At 42.3% G+C, this 13,195-nt stretch overlaps 1 protein-coding gene across 12 annotated transcripts in view; it reads right to left on the reverse strand.

The window, feature by feature from the left end:
* Positions 1-12,425, reverse strand: part of Gpcpd1 (glycerophosphocholine phosphodiesterase 1) — a 57,784-nt gene extending 45,359 nt beyond the window's left edge. For 2 of the 12 annotated variants that reach the window (XM_076570697.1, XM_076570691.1), the window contains exons 1-3: positions 12,244-12,425; positions 6,085-6,157; positions 3,077-3,173 (exon numbers count right to left, since the gene is read on the reverse strand). Coding sequence is in view for 8 of the 12 variants with exons in the window: in XM_076570691.1 (XP_076426806.1) it covers positions 3,077-3,173; positions 6,085-6,133 (146 nt within the window). In the remaining 4 variants the exon portion in view is untranslated. Of the gene's footprint in view, positions 1-3,076; positions 3,174-6,084; positions 6,161-11,541; positions 12,222-12,243 lie in introns of those variants that run through there. The other 10 variants (XM_076570698.1, XM_076570688.1, XM_076570692.1 and 7 more) reach the window with 10 other exon arrangements.
* Positions 12,426-13,195: the final 770 nt, after the last annotated feature.

The raw sequence follows: 13,195 nt of genomic DNA on the forward strand, positions 1-13,195 counted from the left end.
ACTAGCCAGGCAGTGGTGGCCCATGCCTTTAATCCCAGCACTCGGGAGGCAGAACCAGCCAGATCTCTGTGAGTTCGATGTTAGTGCTAGCCTGGTCTACAGAACAAGATCCAGGACAGGCACCAAAACTAAACCCTGTCTTGAAAAACAAAAACAAAAACAAAAAAACGAAAACAAACACTAAACTAACAAGGCCAGGTAGGGAGGTATAGGTCTGTAACACCAGTACTTGGATGGTTGAGGCAGAAAAATTCTGAGTTCTAGGTCTGAGTGGACTGCATAGCAAGTTCAAGGCAAGCCTCAGCTACATGGTAAGACCCTGTGTTTAAAAAAAAGAAGAGCCGGGCGGTGGTGGCGCACGCCTTTAATCCCAGCACTCGGGAGGCAGAGGCAGGCGGATCTCTGTGAGTTCGAGGCCAGCCTGGTCTCCAAAGCGAGTTCCAAGAAAGGCGCAAAGCTAAACAGAGAAACCCTGTCTCGAAAAACCAAAAAAAAAAAAAAAAAAGATGAAAAATAAAAAAAAGAAGAAAGAAAAAACAAAAACACTCCAAATTTGGGAGGAAGCTTTAGAGCAGAATCCTCAGTGAGAAAATATCTGACTGAGAGCTAAAGAATAAGAAGGAATCAGCTATACACAGAACCACAAGAACGCCAGACAATCAAATCAAAGCAATATATAATGTCAATCTTCTCTTGTCTTCCAACTGACCACTAAAAGGTTTTGGCCATAAGTGAACCATGAACACTGGTAAGTTATAGTCCCAAGCCTAACTGTCTTTTGTCCTTTAACTTAAAATCACCCCGCTGGTATTTCTCATAGGGACACTAGACGTTTACGTACAATATTTAGGACAACAGCAACACAAATGTCCACAATTGAAATAAGTGCCACCTTTGTTGACATCTATCAATTCTATCCTAACCACTCTGCCATGAAGATTAGAAAATTAAAGCCTGGATCCATGAACTCTGCCCAAGATTACAGTTAACTGCATACACCTAGATCTGCCCTTTCCTAGTCCATTGCACTAGCAACAAGCTTATACTGAACTTAATGCTACTAATGACTACATGTTTTACTCATTAATATCACATACATCCCAGAAAGTAGTTTCAGCCAAGTATAGTGACACACACTTGTGACACCAACTGCTTTGGAGACTAACACAGGAAATTTGCAAGCTCAAGATCAAGTTTGGCTTGGACTATAGTATGAGTCCAAGTATATTCTGAGTAACTTAGTTAAGATCCGGTCTCAAAATACAAAATAAAAACAGAAGCTAAGCCAGGCATGGTGGTGTACACCTTTAATCCCAGCACCCAAAAGGGCAGATCTCTTTGAGTTCAAGGCAGCCTGATCTACATAGTAAGCTCTAGGCCAGCAAGAGATACATGGTGAGATCTTGTCTCAAAAACAATTTTTTTCTTCTCTCTTTTTTTTTTTTTAAGAGGCAGCAAGATGGCTCAATGAGTAAAGACAGTTAGCCAGGCAGTGGTTAAAGAATTAAAGAAACCTTGGGCTGGAGAGATGGCTCAGTGGTTAAGAGCACTGACTGCTCCTCCAGAGGTCCTGAGTTCAATTCCCACCAACCACATGGTGGCTCACAACCACCCGTAATGAGATCTGGTGCCCTCTTCTGGCCTGCAAGGACACATGCATGCAGAACACTGTATACATAATAAATAAATAAATCTTTTTAAAAAAAAAAAAAAAAAAAAGAATTAAAGAAACCCAGCATATAGGAGGCAGGGGCAGGCTGACCTCTGTGAGTTCCAGGACAGCCAGGGCTGTACAGAAAAACCCTCAAAAAAATAAAATAAAATAAAATAAAAAATCAAATAGAGTAAAGACACTTGCCACCAAGCCAGATAACCTGAGTTTGATTCCCAAGACCCACTTGGTAGAAGAGAACCTATTCACAAAAGTTGTCTACACATGCCATGGCATGGGTTAATTCAGACACATATATACACATAAATAAATAATATATACATAAACAAATACAATTAAAAAAAAACAAGAGAGTGAAAAAAAGGACAAGTAAAGAGCTCAGTAGGAAAACATTCCTCTTGCATGTACAAAGGCCCTATGTTCAATCCCCCACGCTTCCCCCAAAACAAAAATAACTTCATATACCAGGTGTGGATGTGTGTGCCTGCAATCTCAGCACTCAGAAAACTGAAGCAGGAGGGTCACAAGTTCAAGAAAAGTCTCAAAACAATAATATAATAATAACAACAGTTCAATGGCAGTATGCATGTTTAGCATGTATGAGGGCCAATATTTGATCCCCCCCCCACAAACACACACATACAAAGAAAGATAAAAGCAGCAATGGACTGAGAAATCTAGAGAGAATACCTAGATTTTGTTTTAAATGAGAAAAGCCCATTTGGAAACATAATGGTTGGTAAAGATAGTCTAGTGGCACAGGCCTGCCCAACAACTGAGGAAGCTGAGATAGGTCTCAAGTTCAAGGCTCAAGACCAGCCCTGGGTAACTCAGCAAGATATCATCTCAAAATATAAAGGAAATGGCTGTGTGTGTAACTCAGTGGTTTAGGACTTGCTTAGCGTGTGCAAAGTCTTAGGTTAAATTCCTAGTTCATCCAAAATGGAGGGGGGCTCTCTCAGGAGAGATGGGTTCTTTGGGATGGACCGGTGAGTAAAGGTGCTTGCTGCCAAGCCTGCTCACCTGAGTTCTATCCCCAGCACCCAGATGGCAGAAGAGAGCTGACTCCTGCAACTTGTCCTGACTCAAACACACACAGTGGCAAGCAAACATACAAATATACAAATATTGTACACAAATATACATGTACAATAAAAAATGTTAATGAATAAAAGGGGGGTGAGAATGATAAGAGTCAAAAGATGTTAAAAGTTTGGAATGGAAGTTAAGGAATCTCTTTTTCCACAAACTTTGTACAGTGATTTTACTCTTTTGAAATTGTGTACATGACAACTTTCATAAAAATTAAACTAAAAGAAACACTATATACAGATTACCTCAGTAGTCCCTAGTTTATAATACAAATGTCACCATTATTCTATAACCTGGCATTTCTGTACTCACCTTTCTCCTGTCTCGTTCTCTGGAAGAAGAGCCACAGCATTTTGAGGATTCCAGTTTCCCAGGGTATCACAGCTTCCACATATTGCAAAAACCTCTCCTAAAGAAATCAGAACCAAGTTCAATTCCCAGCACTTACATGGTGGCTCACAACCATCTGTAATGAGATCTGGCACCCTCTCCTGTATACATAATAAATAAATAAATCTTTAAAAAATAAATAAATAAAAATAAAAATAAAAAGAAATCAGAACCGCCAGGCTTTTCCAAACAGGAAATTTTCCGATTTTAGGAAGCAAGAAGAGAACAGTCAGCTATAACTGTCTTCAGAATCTCCTTGAGTCAAGAAAGGGAGCCTCAGGCACGGCTTCTGACCCACTGCCATTCTATCCCCTTGTAAGTTAATGTGACTCATCTCTCCAGAACCAGAGGCAGCAAAAAGAAATAGGCACTGGAACAAGCTTTTCTTCATTTGTTCAACTACTTAGTAAGCAAATAACAAGCATGCAAGTAGCAAAGTGATCAAGGCTTGACACTTCCAACTTCAAGAAATAAACACCAAAAAGGGTTTTTGTTTGTTTTTTGTTTTCTTATTTTGTTTTTTGGAGACAGGGTCTTACTATGTAGCTCTGGCTGTCCTTGAACTTACAGGGAGGCACCCATCTCCACCTCCAGAGTGCTAACATTGTGCTCCCAAAAACATACTAAGAATTCTAGAGAAATATTAATTAATAGCTGTTGGGAAGTCTCCTCCAACACCCACCTCTGCTCCTCTACCTCCCTTCTCATCTAGTCATGAGTATCAACCATCTCTGCTTCACTCCCTAAAACTGAGTGCCTGCCCATTCGCAAAGTTGGTTACTTTGTGGCTTACTCTGATCAGTTCATCTGCTTGATGTGGTCAGTTTCTTTTAACTTAACCTGCCTACTTACAATTCCCTTCAAGAGTATAGTATGGAGGCTGTGGAAGTATAACAGCTCTAGCCTTAATCCCTAAAACCTGTAATCCCACCACTTGGGAAATGGAAGCACGAGGATCCTTGGCTACCTAGAAAATTCCAGGCAAGCCTGAAATACATGAGACCCTGTTTCAGACAGAGTACAGTTTAGTCTGCAGTCTCTCTAAGGAGGCTCCACATAGGTCCAGAGGTGAGCAACAGCCAGTGAGACCCACACCATCAAGCTAACCATTGGCAATCTGCAGTCTGAAGAATAACAGCCCAGAGTAAAGGAGTACAGCTGTACTAGGTTTTCTGGCTGAGGACATAACCGGAAATGCACGTGCACACAGGAAAACACATGCAGGTACACACAATCAATTGCTGTGGTGATTGCTAGAACAAGCATGTTAGCTATAGAATCAGTCAATCATTTATTCTTTGAAGACATTTACTATGCTCCTCATCTGTCTGTACCAAGCTCTGTGCTAGGTTCAGAAATTTATCATTAAGACAAGATCATGTTGTCATAAAGCTTACCATTTGTCTATAGGGCAAATTACTCAAGTAATTCTAAAAATCTCTAGAGAATGCTGCAAAAATAGTGCCAGAACCTGAGGAAATGTCTCAGAGGCTCTCACCTCGAAAAAGGTGAGAGTTAAGGGTCACATATGGAGGCAGAGGAAAACAGAATTTGAAAAAAAACAAAAACTCACAAAAGAGGAATAGGGGAGGGGGGAGTAGCAGATTTGGAGAACTGAAAGGCAGCTGATATAAGCAGAACATAGCAAATAGCAATATTCAAACCCAAGTGTGGCAGTGTTTTGGTATGATACCTTACAACAAAATTACTTCATGGTACTTTAACAGATATTAGAAAATGATATAAAGAAAATTCACAAGTAGCAGAATTTAAAATCAGAGACATTGAGGGGCTGGAGAGATGGCTCAGCAGTTAAGGCACTGGCTGCTTTTCCTGAGTTCAACTTCCAGCAACCCCATGGTGGCTCACAACCATCTGTAATAGGATCTGATGCCCTTTTCTGGCTTGCAGGTATGCAGAGCACTCATACATAAAATGTAAATAAATAAAATTTTAAAAGACACCTGTGTGTCCACTTGCCAAAAAAAAAAGTGACACTGACCAGGTGGGGAAGCACACACTTTTAATCCAGTACTTGGGAGGCAGAGGTAAGAAGATCACTGAATTCCAAGCCAGCCAGAGATACAAAGACCTTGTTTTTAAAAAGAGGCAGCCAAGGGGGGGGGGGGGGGGCGTGCATGCCTTTAATCCCAGCACTCAGGAGGCAGAGCCAGGAGGATCTCTGTGAGTTCCAGGCCAGCCTGGTCAACAGAGTAAGATCTAGGACAGGCACCAAACTACACAGAGAAATCCTGTCTCAAGAAACCAAAAAAAAAAAAAAAAAAAAAAAAAAAAGAGGTAGCCAAGGTAACATTAACAAAGGCAAGGTCAGGGTTGGGGATTTAGCTCAGTGGTAGAGTGCTTGCCTAGCAAGCGCAAGGCCCTAGGTTCGGTCCTCAGCTTGGAGAGGGAGGGAGCTGACAAAATAACAAAAAAAAACAAAAAGAAAAACAAAAAACAGAAAAGAAAAGAAAAGAAAAGAAAAAGGCAAGGTCTTTGTGGCAATTTTTAAAAGGGGAGGGAAGCACAGGACGACACCAAACTGGCATGCTGCTGTATCCTTCTATGTAGGTGCCAAGAGGAGCACAGGTGTCACCTGAGAAGGTGCACTGATGGACAATGCTGAGAACACCAAGAAGGACATTCCTGGGGCAGATATGATCTCTGCTTCAATAAAGCAGAAAGAGGGGCTGCAGAGATGGCTCAGGTTAAGAGCACTGGCTGTTCTTCAGAAGCCACAGTTAAACTCCAGGCACTCAAATGTTGGCTCACAACAGTTCCAGAGGATCCAGGGAATCTGACACCCTCTTCTGGGCTCTACAGCAATTATATGCACATGGTGCACAGATATACATGCAACCCATACACATAAAGGGGGACATTTTTTTAAATGATTAATTTTTTAAAAATATTCTAGAGTAAAACTTTACCTGGTAAAAGAGTTCCTCTTATTTCAAAGGTGACCTGAGAAGGTGTCATTCTGATAGATTTATTTTAGAATTTCTGCTAGGAAAGAAAAGAAAAATAGTCACTAATTGTATACAAAAATAATAGTATTTTACCATTGGTACACAATGGGGTTAGGGGTGTTGTTCAGTTGATCAAGAGCACAATACCCTGGATTCAATCCCCAGTATCACATAAACCTAGCATGGTGGCTGTGAGAGATCAGAAGTTCAAAGTTATCCATGTTACAGTCAGTTGGAAGCCAACCTACAATATATGAGCCCCTGTCTTAACAAAGAAGGGGGTCAATGAGATGGCTCAGAGAGTAAAAGCCCCAAGCCTGATGAGTTTGATCCCCAGGACCCAAGTGGAAGAAAACTGATTCTTGAAAACTGTCCTTGACCGGCGCTCTATACATACATACACTTAAATAAGTGTTATTTAGAAAAATATTTATTTGACTGGGGTGGTGGTGGTGGTGGTGGTGGTGGTGGTGGTGGTGGTGGTGGTGGTGCCTGCCTTTAAGCTCAGCATTCAGAAGGCAGAGGTAGTCTTGATCTACAGAATTCAAGGCCAGCCTGGTCTATGAGGAGTTCCAGAAACCCTGTCTAAAAAAAATAAACAAACAAACAAAAATATTTAATTGGTTCACACCTATAATCCCAGCTCTCGGGAAGCAGAGGTAGGGGGAATCTCTGAGTTCCAGGACAGCCGGGACTATAAAGAGATCTTGTTTTAAACAAGCAAAAGATATTTAATAACTATGCAATTCTATGACAATTTTTTAAAACTTTTAAAATAACCTTTTCTTTAAAAATGTTTATACAATTTGATCATATCCACATCCTACTACCTCACTCCAGCTCCCTCTAGTGCCCTCTACCTTTTATCCCAACTTTATGCCTTCTCAATTCCCAGTACCCACATGGTGGCTCACAACCATCTGTAATGAGATCTGGCACCCTCTTCTGTATACATAATAAATAAATCTTAAAAAAAAAAAAATAAAAGTTCCAGAACAATCAGTTTCTGGCTGCTGCTTCTTTGGGGCTGGGGAGATGGTTCAGAGGTTAAGAGCACTGGCTATTCTTCCAGAGTTCCTGAGTTCAATTCCCAGCAACCACATGGTGGCTTACAACCATCTATAATAGATCTGGTGCCCTCTTCTGGCCTGAAGGGATACGTGCAGGCAGAACACTGTATACATAATAAATAAATAAATAAATCTTTAGCCGGGCAGTGGTGGCGCAAGCCTTTAATCCCAGCACTCAGAAGGCAGAGCCAGGCGGATCTTTGTGAGTTTGAGGCCAGCCTGGTCTACAAAGCGAGATCCAGGAAAGGCGCAAAGCTATACAGAGAAACCCTGCCTAGAAGAACTAAAAAATAAAAAATAAATAAATAAATAAAAACTTTGATAAGAAAAAGGTTAAAAAGAAAGGATACAAACAAAATATTCAAGTAGTCATTTCAGAGTCCTAATATACAAATTGATTGCATTAAGGAGGAAGTTTCCAGCTAGACTTAGTTTTGTTACACTTACTTTCCAAAAACCAAGAAGGTGTGGACCAAAAATATTGCAAAACAAATGTGTTCAAACTTTTTATTTTTAGGGAGTCAAGATTCTCTTGCCACATACTTTCTCTTTAGATAAGCAGCTGTGCTAAGTCAACCTATCTTTCCTAACCAGGCCCAGGTTAGTGTGGAAAGGAAAGAAAACCTATAAACAGAAAAAGCTCAACTAGAGACTTCTATTTTAGTAACAAAAAAGCAACTGGAGTCCTTCAGCACATCTTACAGAAACTAGCTGTTTGGTAAAAAGCTTATGAATCTGTTTCTAATATACAATGTTAACTTGCTACCCACACACATCCTTCCTCAAAATTATGTCTTTTCAGATTTTTTTCTTCATAGACAGCACACTCTGATTCTTTAAATTTAGTTTAACTGTAATCTATTATCAAAAAAACTCGATCTGATGTTCATGTGGCTACAGCATTCTCTCCAGTCAACATCATTCAAAATCACATCTCCCGGTACTCTGGCTTCTAAATCTCTTCTCAGTACTATGTCTTAACCAAGGAGAACATTCTTCCTCACTGCACAGATTTTATTTACAGAAATCTATACTTCTAAGGCTAAGATCCTTTGCCTTCTTATTCATATTTTCTCTCTAATTTTTCCTTCCCGCCTCCAGACTTAGCTAAGTACATTTGTTCACCATAGCCTACCTTAAATAACTAAGGGAAGGCAGGAAATTACTTTTTAAATATATACATATGCATAGACACACACATCTCAAGATAGTTACTAAGATTAAACGAAGAACACATTCTTCATATGGTTTACATAACAATTCAAATAATTATTCAACTATCCAAAAAATAGACTTTTGTGCAGAAATAATCCAGGTCTCTAAAAGAATTTCAGTAAAATCTTTATTTGGCATCATATCCCTTAATCTACCAGCTAATTTCATTTTATTTATGAATAGGGATGCTTCTAGAATCTAGTGGGCAGAGGCCAATAGTGTTGCTAGCATCACACAGTGACTGAGCAGTCCTCCACAGTTCAAAACAGCAATAGGTCTGAGGTCCTAAAACCTTATCTATGTGTAATACCTAGAGAGGGCTGGTAAGTAATCAAGAGTCCATAATTAATATTAGCTACACACTATGGATGCATCGTCACATTTACGCCAATTAGAAAATGTAATGCTGAAAGTTATTTTATAAATGTACAATATCATATATATTTTTACATACAGAGGTAAAACAAAATTAATAATGTGGTATCATGCTGTACTTGAACAGAGTCCCATATTTGGCAATACTGGTTTTGGTTAAAAAGTCCAAGACTACACAGGAGAAAACTTCTCCGTGAGCAAAATAATTTATAAAAACCTTATTTGATTTTCTGTGTCTAAGAGTAAACAAGATCTACTCATGTGAATATATCCTGTGCTAGAACTGTTCAAGAACATCTTCATATAAAAACAGTTCTAGATTAATTAGCCTGCTACCTGCACACTTCAATAGTTCTTTTAGGATAACTGACAAAAACCTGAGTATGATCCTGACCATACAAACATTTTCTAATAAGTAAAATGTTCATTGAACCACTGCAACCCTCCATTTAACAGATCCAAATTATATCAAGAAAGCCCTAAACCTAACAAAAAAAGATTTAAAGTTACTGATCTGGGGGGATGGGATGGGACTGTTTTTTCAAGACAGGGTTTCTTTTTGTAGCCCTGGCTATCCCAGAATTCACTCTGTAGATCAGGCTAGCCTCCAACTCTCAGATCTGCCTGCCTGCTTCTGCCAATCCAGTGCTGGGATTAAAGGTTTGCTACCACCGCCTGGAATACTGAATTAATTTTAAGGAACAGCTTAAACCCATAACTCAGCAATATGGTTGAATAACCATGCTCAATTTATTTGCATGTATGCGCAAAAAAAAAAAAAGGAAGGCAGGGAGGGAGAACCAAGGTATATGCGTGAGGGTCAAAAAGACAATTTGCAGGAGTCAGTTCTCTCCTACCATGAACGTCCTAGAAATTAAATTTAGGCCTTCTGAAATGGGGCTGAAAAGCAATCATCCCTTTCTGCTGAGTCTAACCAGCTTGTCAATTTTTAACAGTAACTTGAACTTTTACCCGGTGTTTACAATTCTAAACTTAAGGACAATCTTATAGAGAAGACTGCAGAGTTGGTATTCAGCCAACTATTCATCAATTGGCAATAACCAATTCAGTAAAGTAAGTCACTCGTAATTATTCTCACGTATTCAAACCAACAGCGGTACAAACTTAGCTCTAGCGGTACAAACTTAGCTCTAGACGCCTACTATATTAGGACAACCAGGAACAGTCTGTATATTTAATAAAAGAGAAACCAACAAGCTTTCAGTAGTGAATGAAATAGCTACAGCAAGTCGGCAGTGACCAGCTGCAGTGCGTGCATCACACAGAGACCGACAGACAGACAGACAGACAGACAGACACACACACACACACACACACACACACACACACACACACACACACACGGAAGGAAGCACTGATCCACCCCAGGAGAGAATTGAATTGTCCACTTGAATTGTCAAAAGTCAGCAATCTAGTTCAATTGTCACCTGGGAAGCTGCTTCAATGGCAGTTTATTTGACGATGGACAGAGGCCAAAATTTTGGTGCAGGACTGAAGCATATAGCTTGGCACCCAACTGCCTCCAAAACAACGGTGACAGCTTTAAAAAGTACCTTTCTACTGAGAATCCCAAACTTGACACATCTACCTTTATTTCTGCTGCTAAACAAACAAAAATATCCCAACTTGGATGGAGGTCTTTCAGCTATATAAAGTAGTAAAAAATTCTTGTCACCTTGCATACTTCGCTGATCAGACAGATAACCAGCTTACCAATCACCTTATTACACACTACATTTCTGGAGAGGTTTTTGTTGTTTAGGCTTTGGTAATTTCTTTCCAATACAACCTCCAATTTGTACTGTCCAGAGATAGATACTACACAGCACTTTCAGCTGAATTTGAGCAGTTATTTAACTTAATTTGCTTACTTATTTTTGAGGCAGGATCTCACTCGAAGCCCTGGCTGGCCTTAAATTCAGAGATCTGCCTACCTCCACCTCTTAAGTGCCTGGATTAGAGGTGGCACCACCAGGCCTGGCCCATTTTAACGTTATTATAAGACTGGGGGGTTCTTAAATGCCATTGTAACTTGTTTACATGAAAACTTTTCAGTTCCCCCTACCTGGCAAAATAAAGTTTACTCTTTTTGTTAAACGTTCAAAAGTGGACCTAACCAGTTTACCAGCTTGAGAAACAAACTGGAGATTTAAGCTAACCAAGGGTACAGGAACATTTCGTTTACAGATGAAGTATAAGTGGGTATTTTTAGCTAAAGCGTGTATTTCTAGCCAAAGGAACGTCTGTTTTCCTTTAAAACTAAGAAGCTGTTTCTAATTCTCCTCGCTCTTCCCTAGATTCCCACAGCTTTGATCCTCAGAATATCCTACAATCAAGAAACAGGTTAAGTGACCATATTGATTTCTGCTCATGTTGACAGGGGATCATTATGGCCCCACTTCTCAGACCTCCATATACTTCAAGCCAATATTTTAAACAAGAATGGATTTTTCACTAAGCAAGCAATTATGGAGATTTCATTAAGCCAAATTAACATTTTCATCAGCTTTAGACTTTAGACATTTATCCATTTCATTTTATGTTGATATTATTTTTATATGTATTTATCGTACAGTTTTGCTATATGCCAATAGTTGATTCACCCGCCAACTTTTTGTACACACTCTTTTGTGTTCATTAACTCTGGGTCCAAGTTTCCTGCAGCTTTCTTGGCAGATTTCAATTGTGTTTAACACACCGATTTCCCCTAGTACTTAAGCCAATGCATGCAGTTTACCTGTTTTCTTCTGTGCCGTTTGTTTCTGGATCATTGGGCAATGCGGGAAGAAAGACTAACAGCTTGTATCTATTTCGTTATGTAAGTGTTAAAAGTGTAACAAGCAGCAGCCTGAAGGGTAGAGTAAGTGGGTAAAAGCGGGGCGACAGGGGACAAGGAGTACGGAGGGGTCCACTAGCCCCAACCAGCCGGCTCGCCTGCTCAGAGAATCCCTGGCTGGATTCCCTGCTCTTCTGGCCGGACCCGGCTGATGAAGCCGGCGACGCCGAGAAAGAGAGGACCGCAACCCTAAAACGTCACCGACGACCGAGTTCCCCAGCAGCCCTGGGCTCTACCCACCCTCCCGTACTGTTCCCCGGAGTTCCTTTTGTGGGCACTAATTTTAGGCAATTTGGGAAAATAAGCAGCTGTCAAAACGGCGCGAGTCACCAAGCGCCGGCGCGAGGTGGCAGAGGTGGCGCCCAGGGAGGGAAGGAAGGAGGGAGGCACGGAGGGCTCCGGCTCCAGCTCTGCCGTCTCTTTGTTCCCCAATTTTCCGCCCGGTATTTCCGTGGCGGTCCTGGGTCACGCCGCTCGGAGGGACGCGGCAGCGCGGGGCAGCCGGGGCTCCAGCCGCGCAGCGCGGCTCCGGGACGCCAGGCCCGCCCGCCCGCACCTCCGCACGAGCGCCCGCCCGCACCGCCGCCCGCCGGCCCCCCTCACCTGCCGAGGCGAGCCGCGCCGCGCCGAGACCTGGGCCGCGGCCGACGGAGCCGAGCGTCAGCGCCTCGCCAGCGCTCCCTTAGGTGGCCCGGGGCAGCGCGGAGCCCAGAGACAGCCGCCTCTCAAACCGGTTTCAGCTGCCCTAGACTAAACTGCCAGCCCACCCCCCACGGGGCGGGGTCGAAGGGCGGAGGGGCGGGGCCTGACGTCACGCCCGGTCTCGTCCTGGCCAATCGGCGTTCGCGCGCCGGGGCGCGGGGCGGGGGCGGGGGCGGGGGGGGGGGGGGGGAACCGGGCTGCACGTTCCTGGAAGGCGGGCCCAGAGACCTGAGCTGACCAGGGAGGGTCCTGGTCTGGCTCATCTAAGGACAGGAGGTCATGAGGGTGCGGCTGAAATCCCAGCATCCGGGAGGTTGATCAGGGCAGGAAGATAGCGAGTTCAAGGCCAACCTGGGCTACAAAGGGAGCCCCTTGTCTCAAAAAGAAAGATGAGGGAGCCTGGTGTGTTCTGGAAACTTGCTTTCTTTTCTGTTTTTGTTGTTTTTGGTTTTTGGTTTTTCGAGACAGGGTTTCTCTGTGTAGCTTTGCACTTTTCCTGGAGCTCGCTCTGTAGATCAGGCTGGCCTCGAACTCACAGAGATCCGCCTGCTTCTGCCTCCTGAGTGCTGGGATTAAAGGCGTGCGCCACCAACGCCCGGCTGAAACTTGCTTTCTTTACAAAACAATCATACTTAGATCAAAACCCTAAAGCTGCCGGGCGGTGGTGGCACACGCCTTTGATTCCTGCCCACAGGAGGCAGAGGCATGCAGATCTCTGAGTTCAAGGTCAGCCTGGTCTACAAAGTGAGTTCCAGAACATCCAGGGCTGTTACACACAAAGACACCCTGTATTACAAAACAAAAATCATTAAAGCTGAAACAAGGGCCTTGAGATAGCTCAGTGGATAAAGGT

The sequence above is a fragment of the Peromyscus maniculatus genome, chromosome 4 (genome assembly GCF_049852395.1).
Source record: "Peromyscus maniculatus bairdii isolate BWxNUB_F1_BW_parent chromosome 4, HU_Pman_BW_mat_3.1, whole genome shotgun sequence".
Taxonomy (NCBI): domain Eukaryota; kingdom Metazoa; phylum Chordata; class Mammalia; order Rodentia; family Cricetidae; genus Peromyscus; species Peromyscus maniculatus.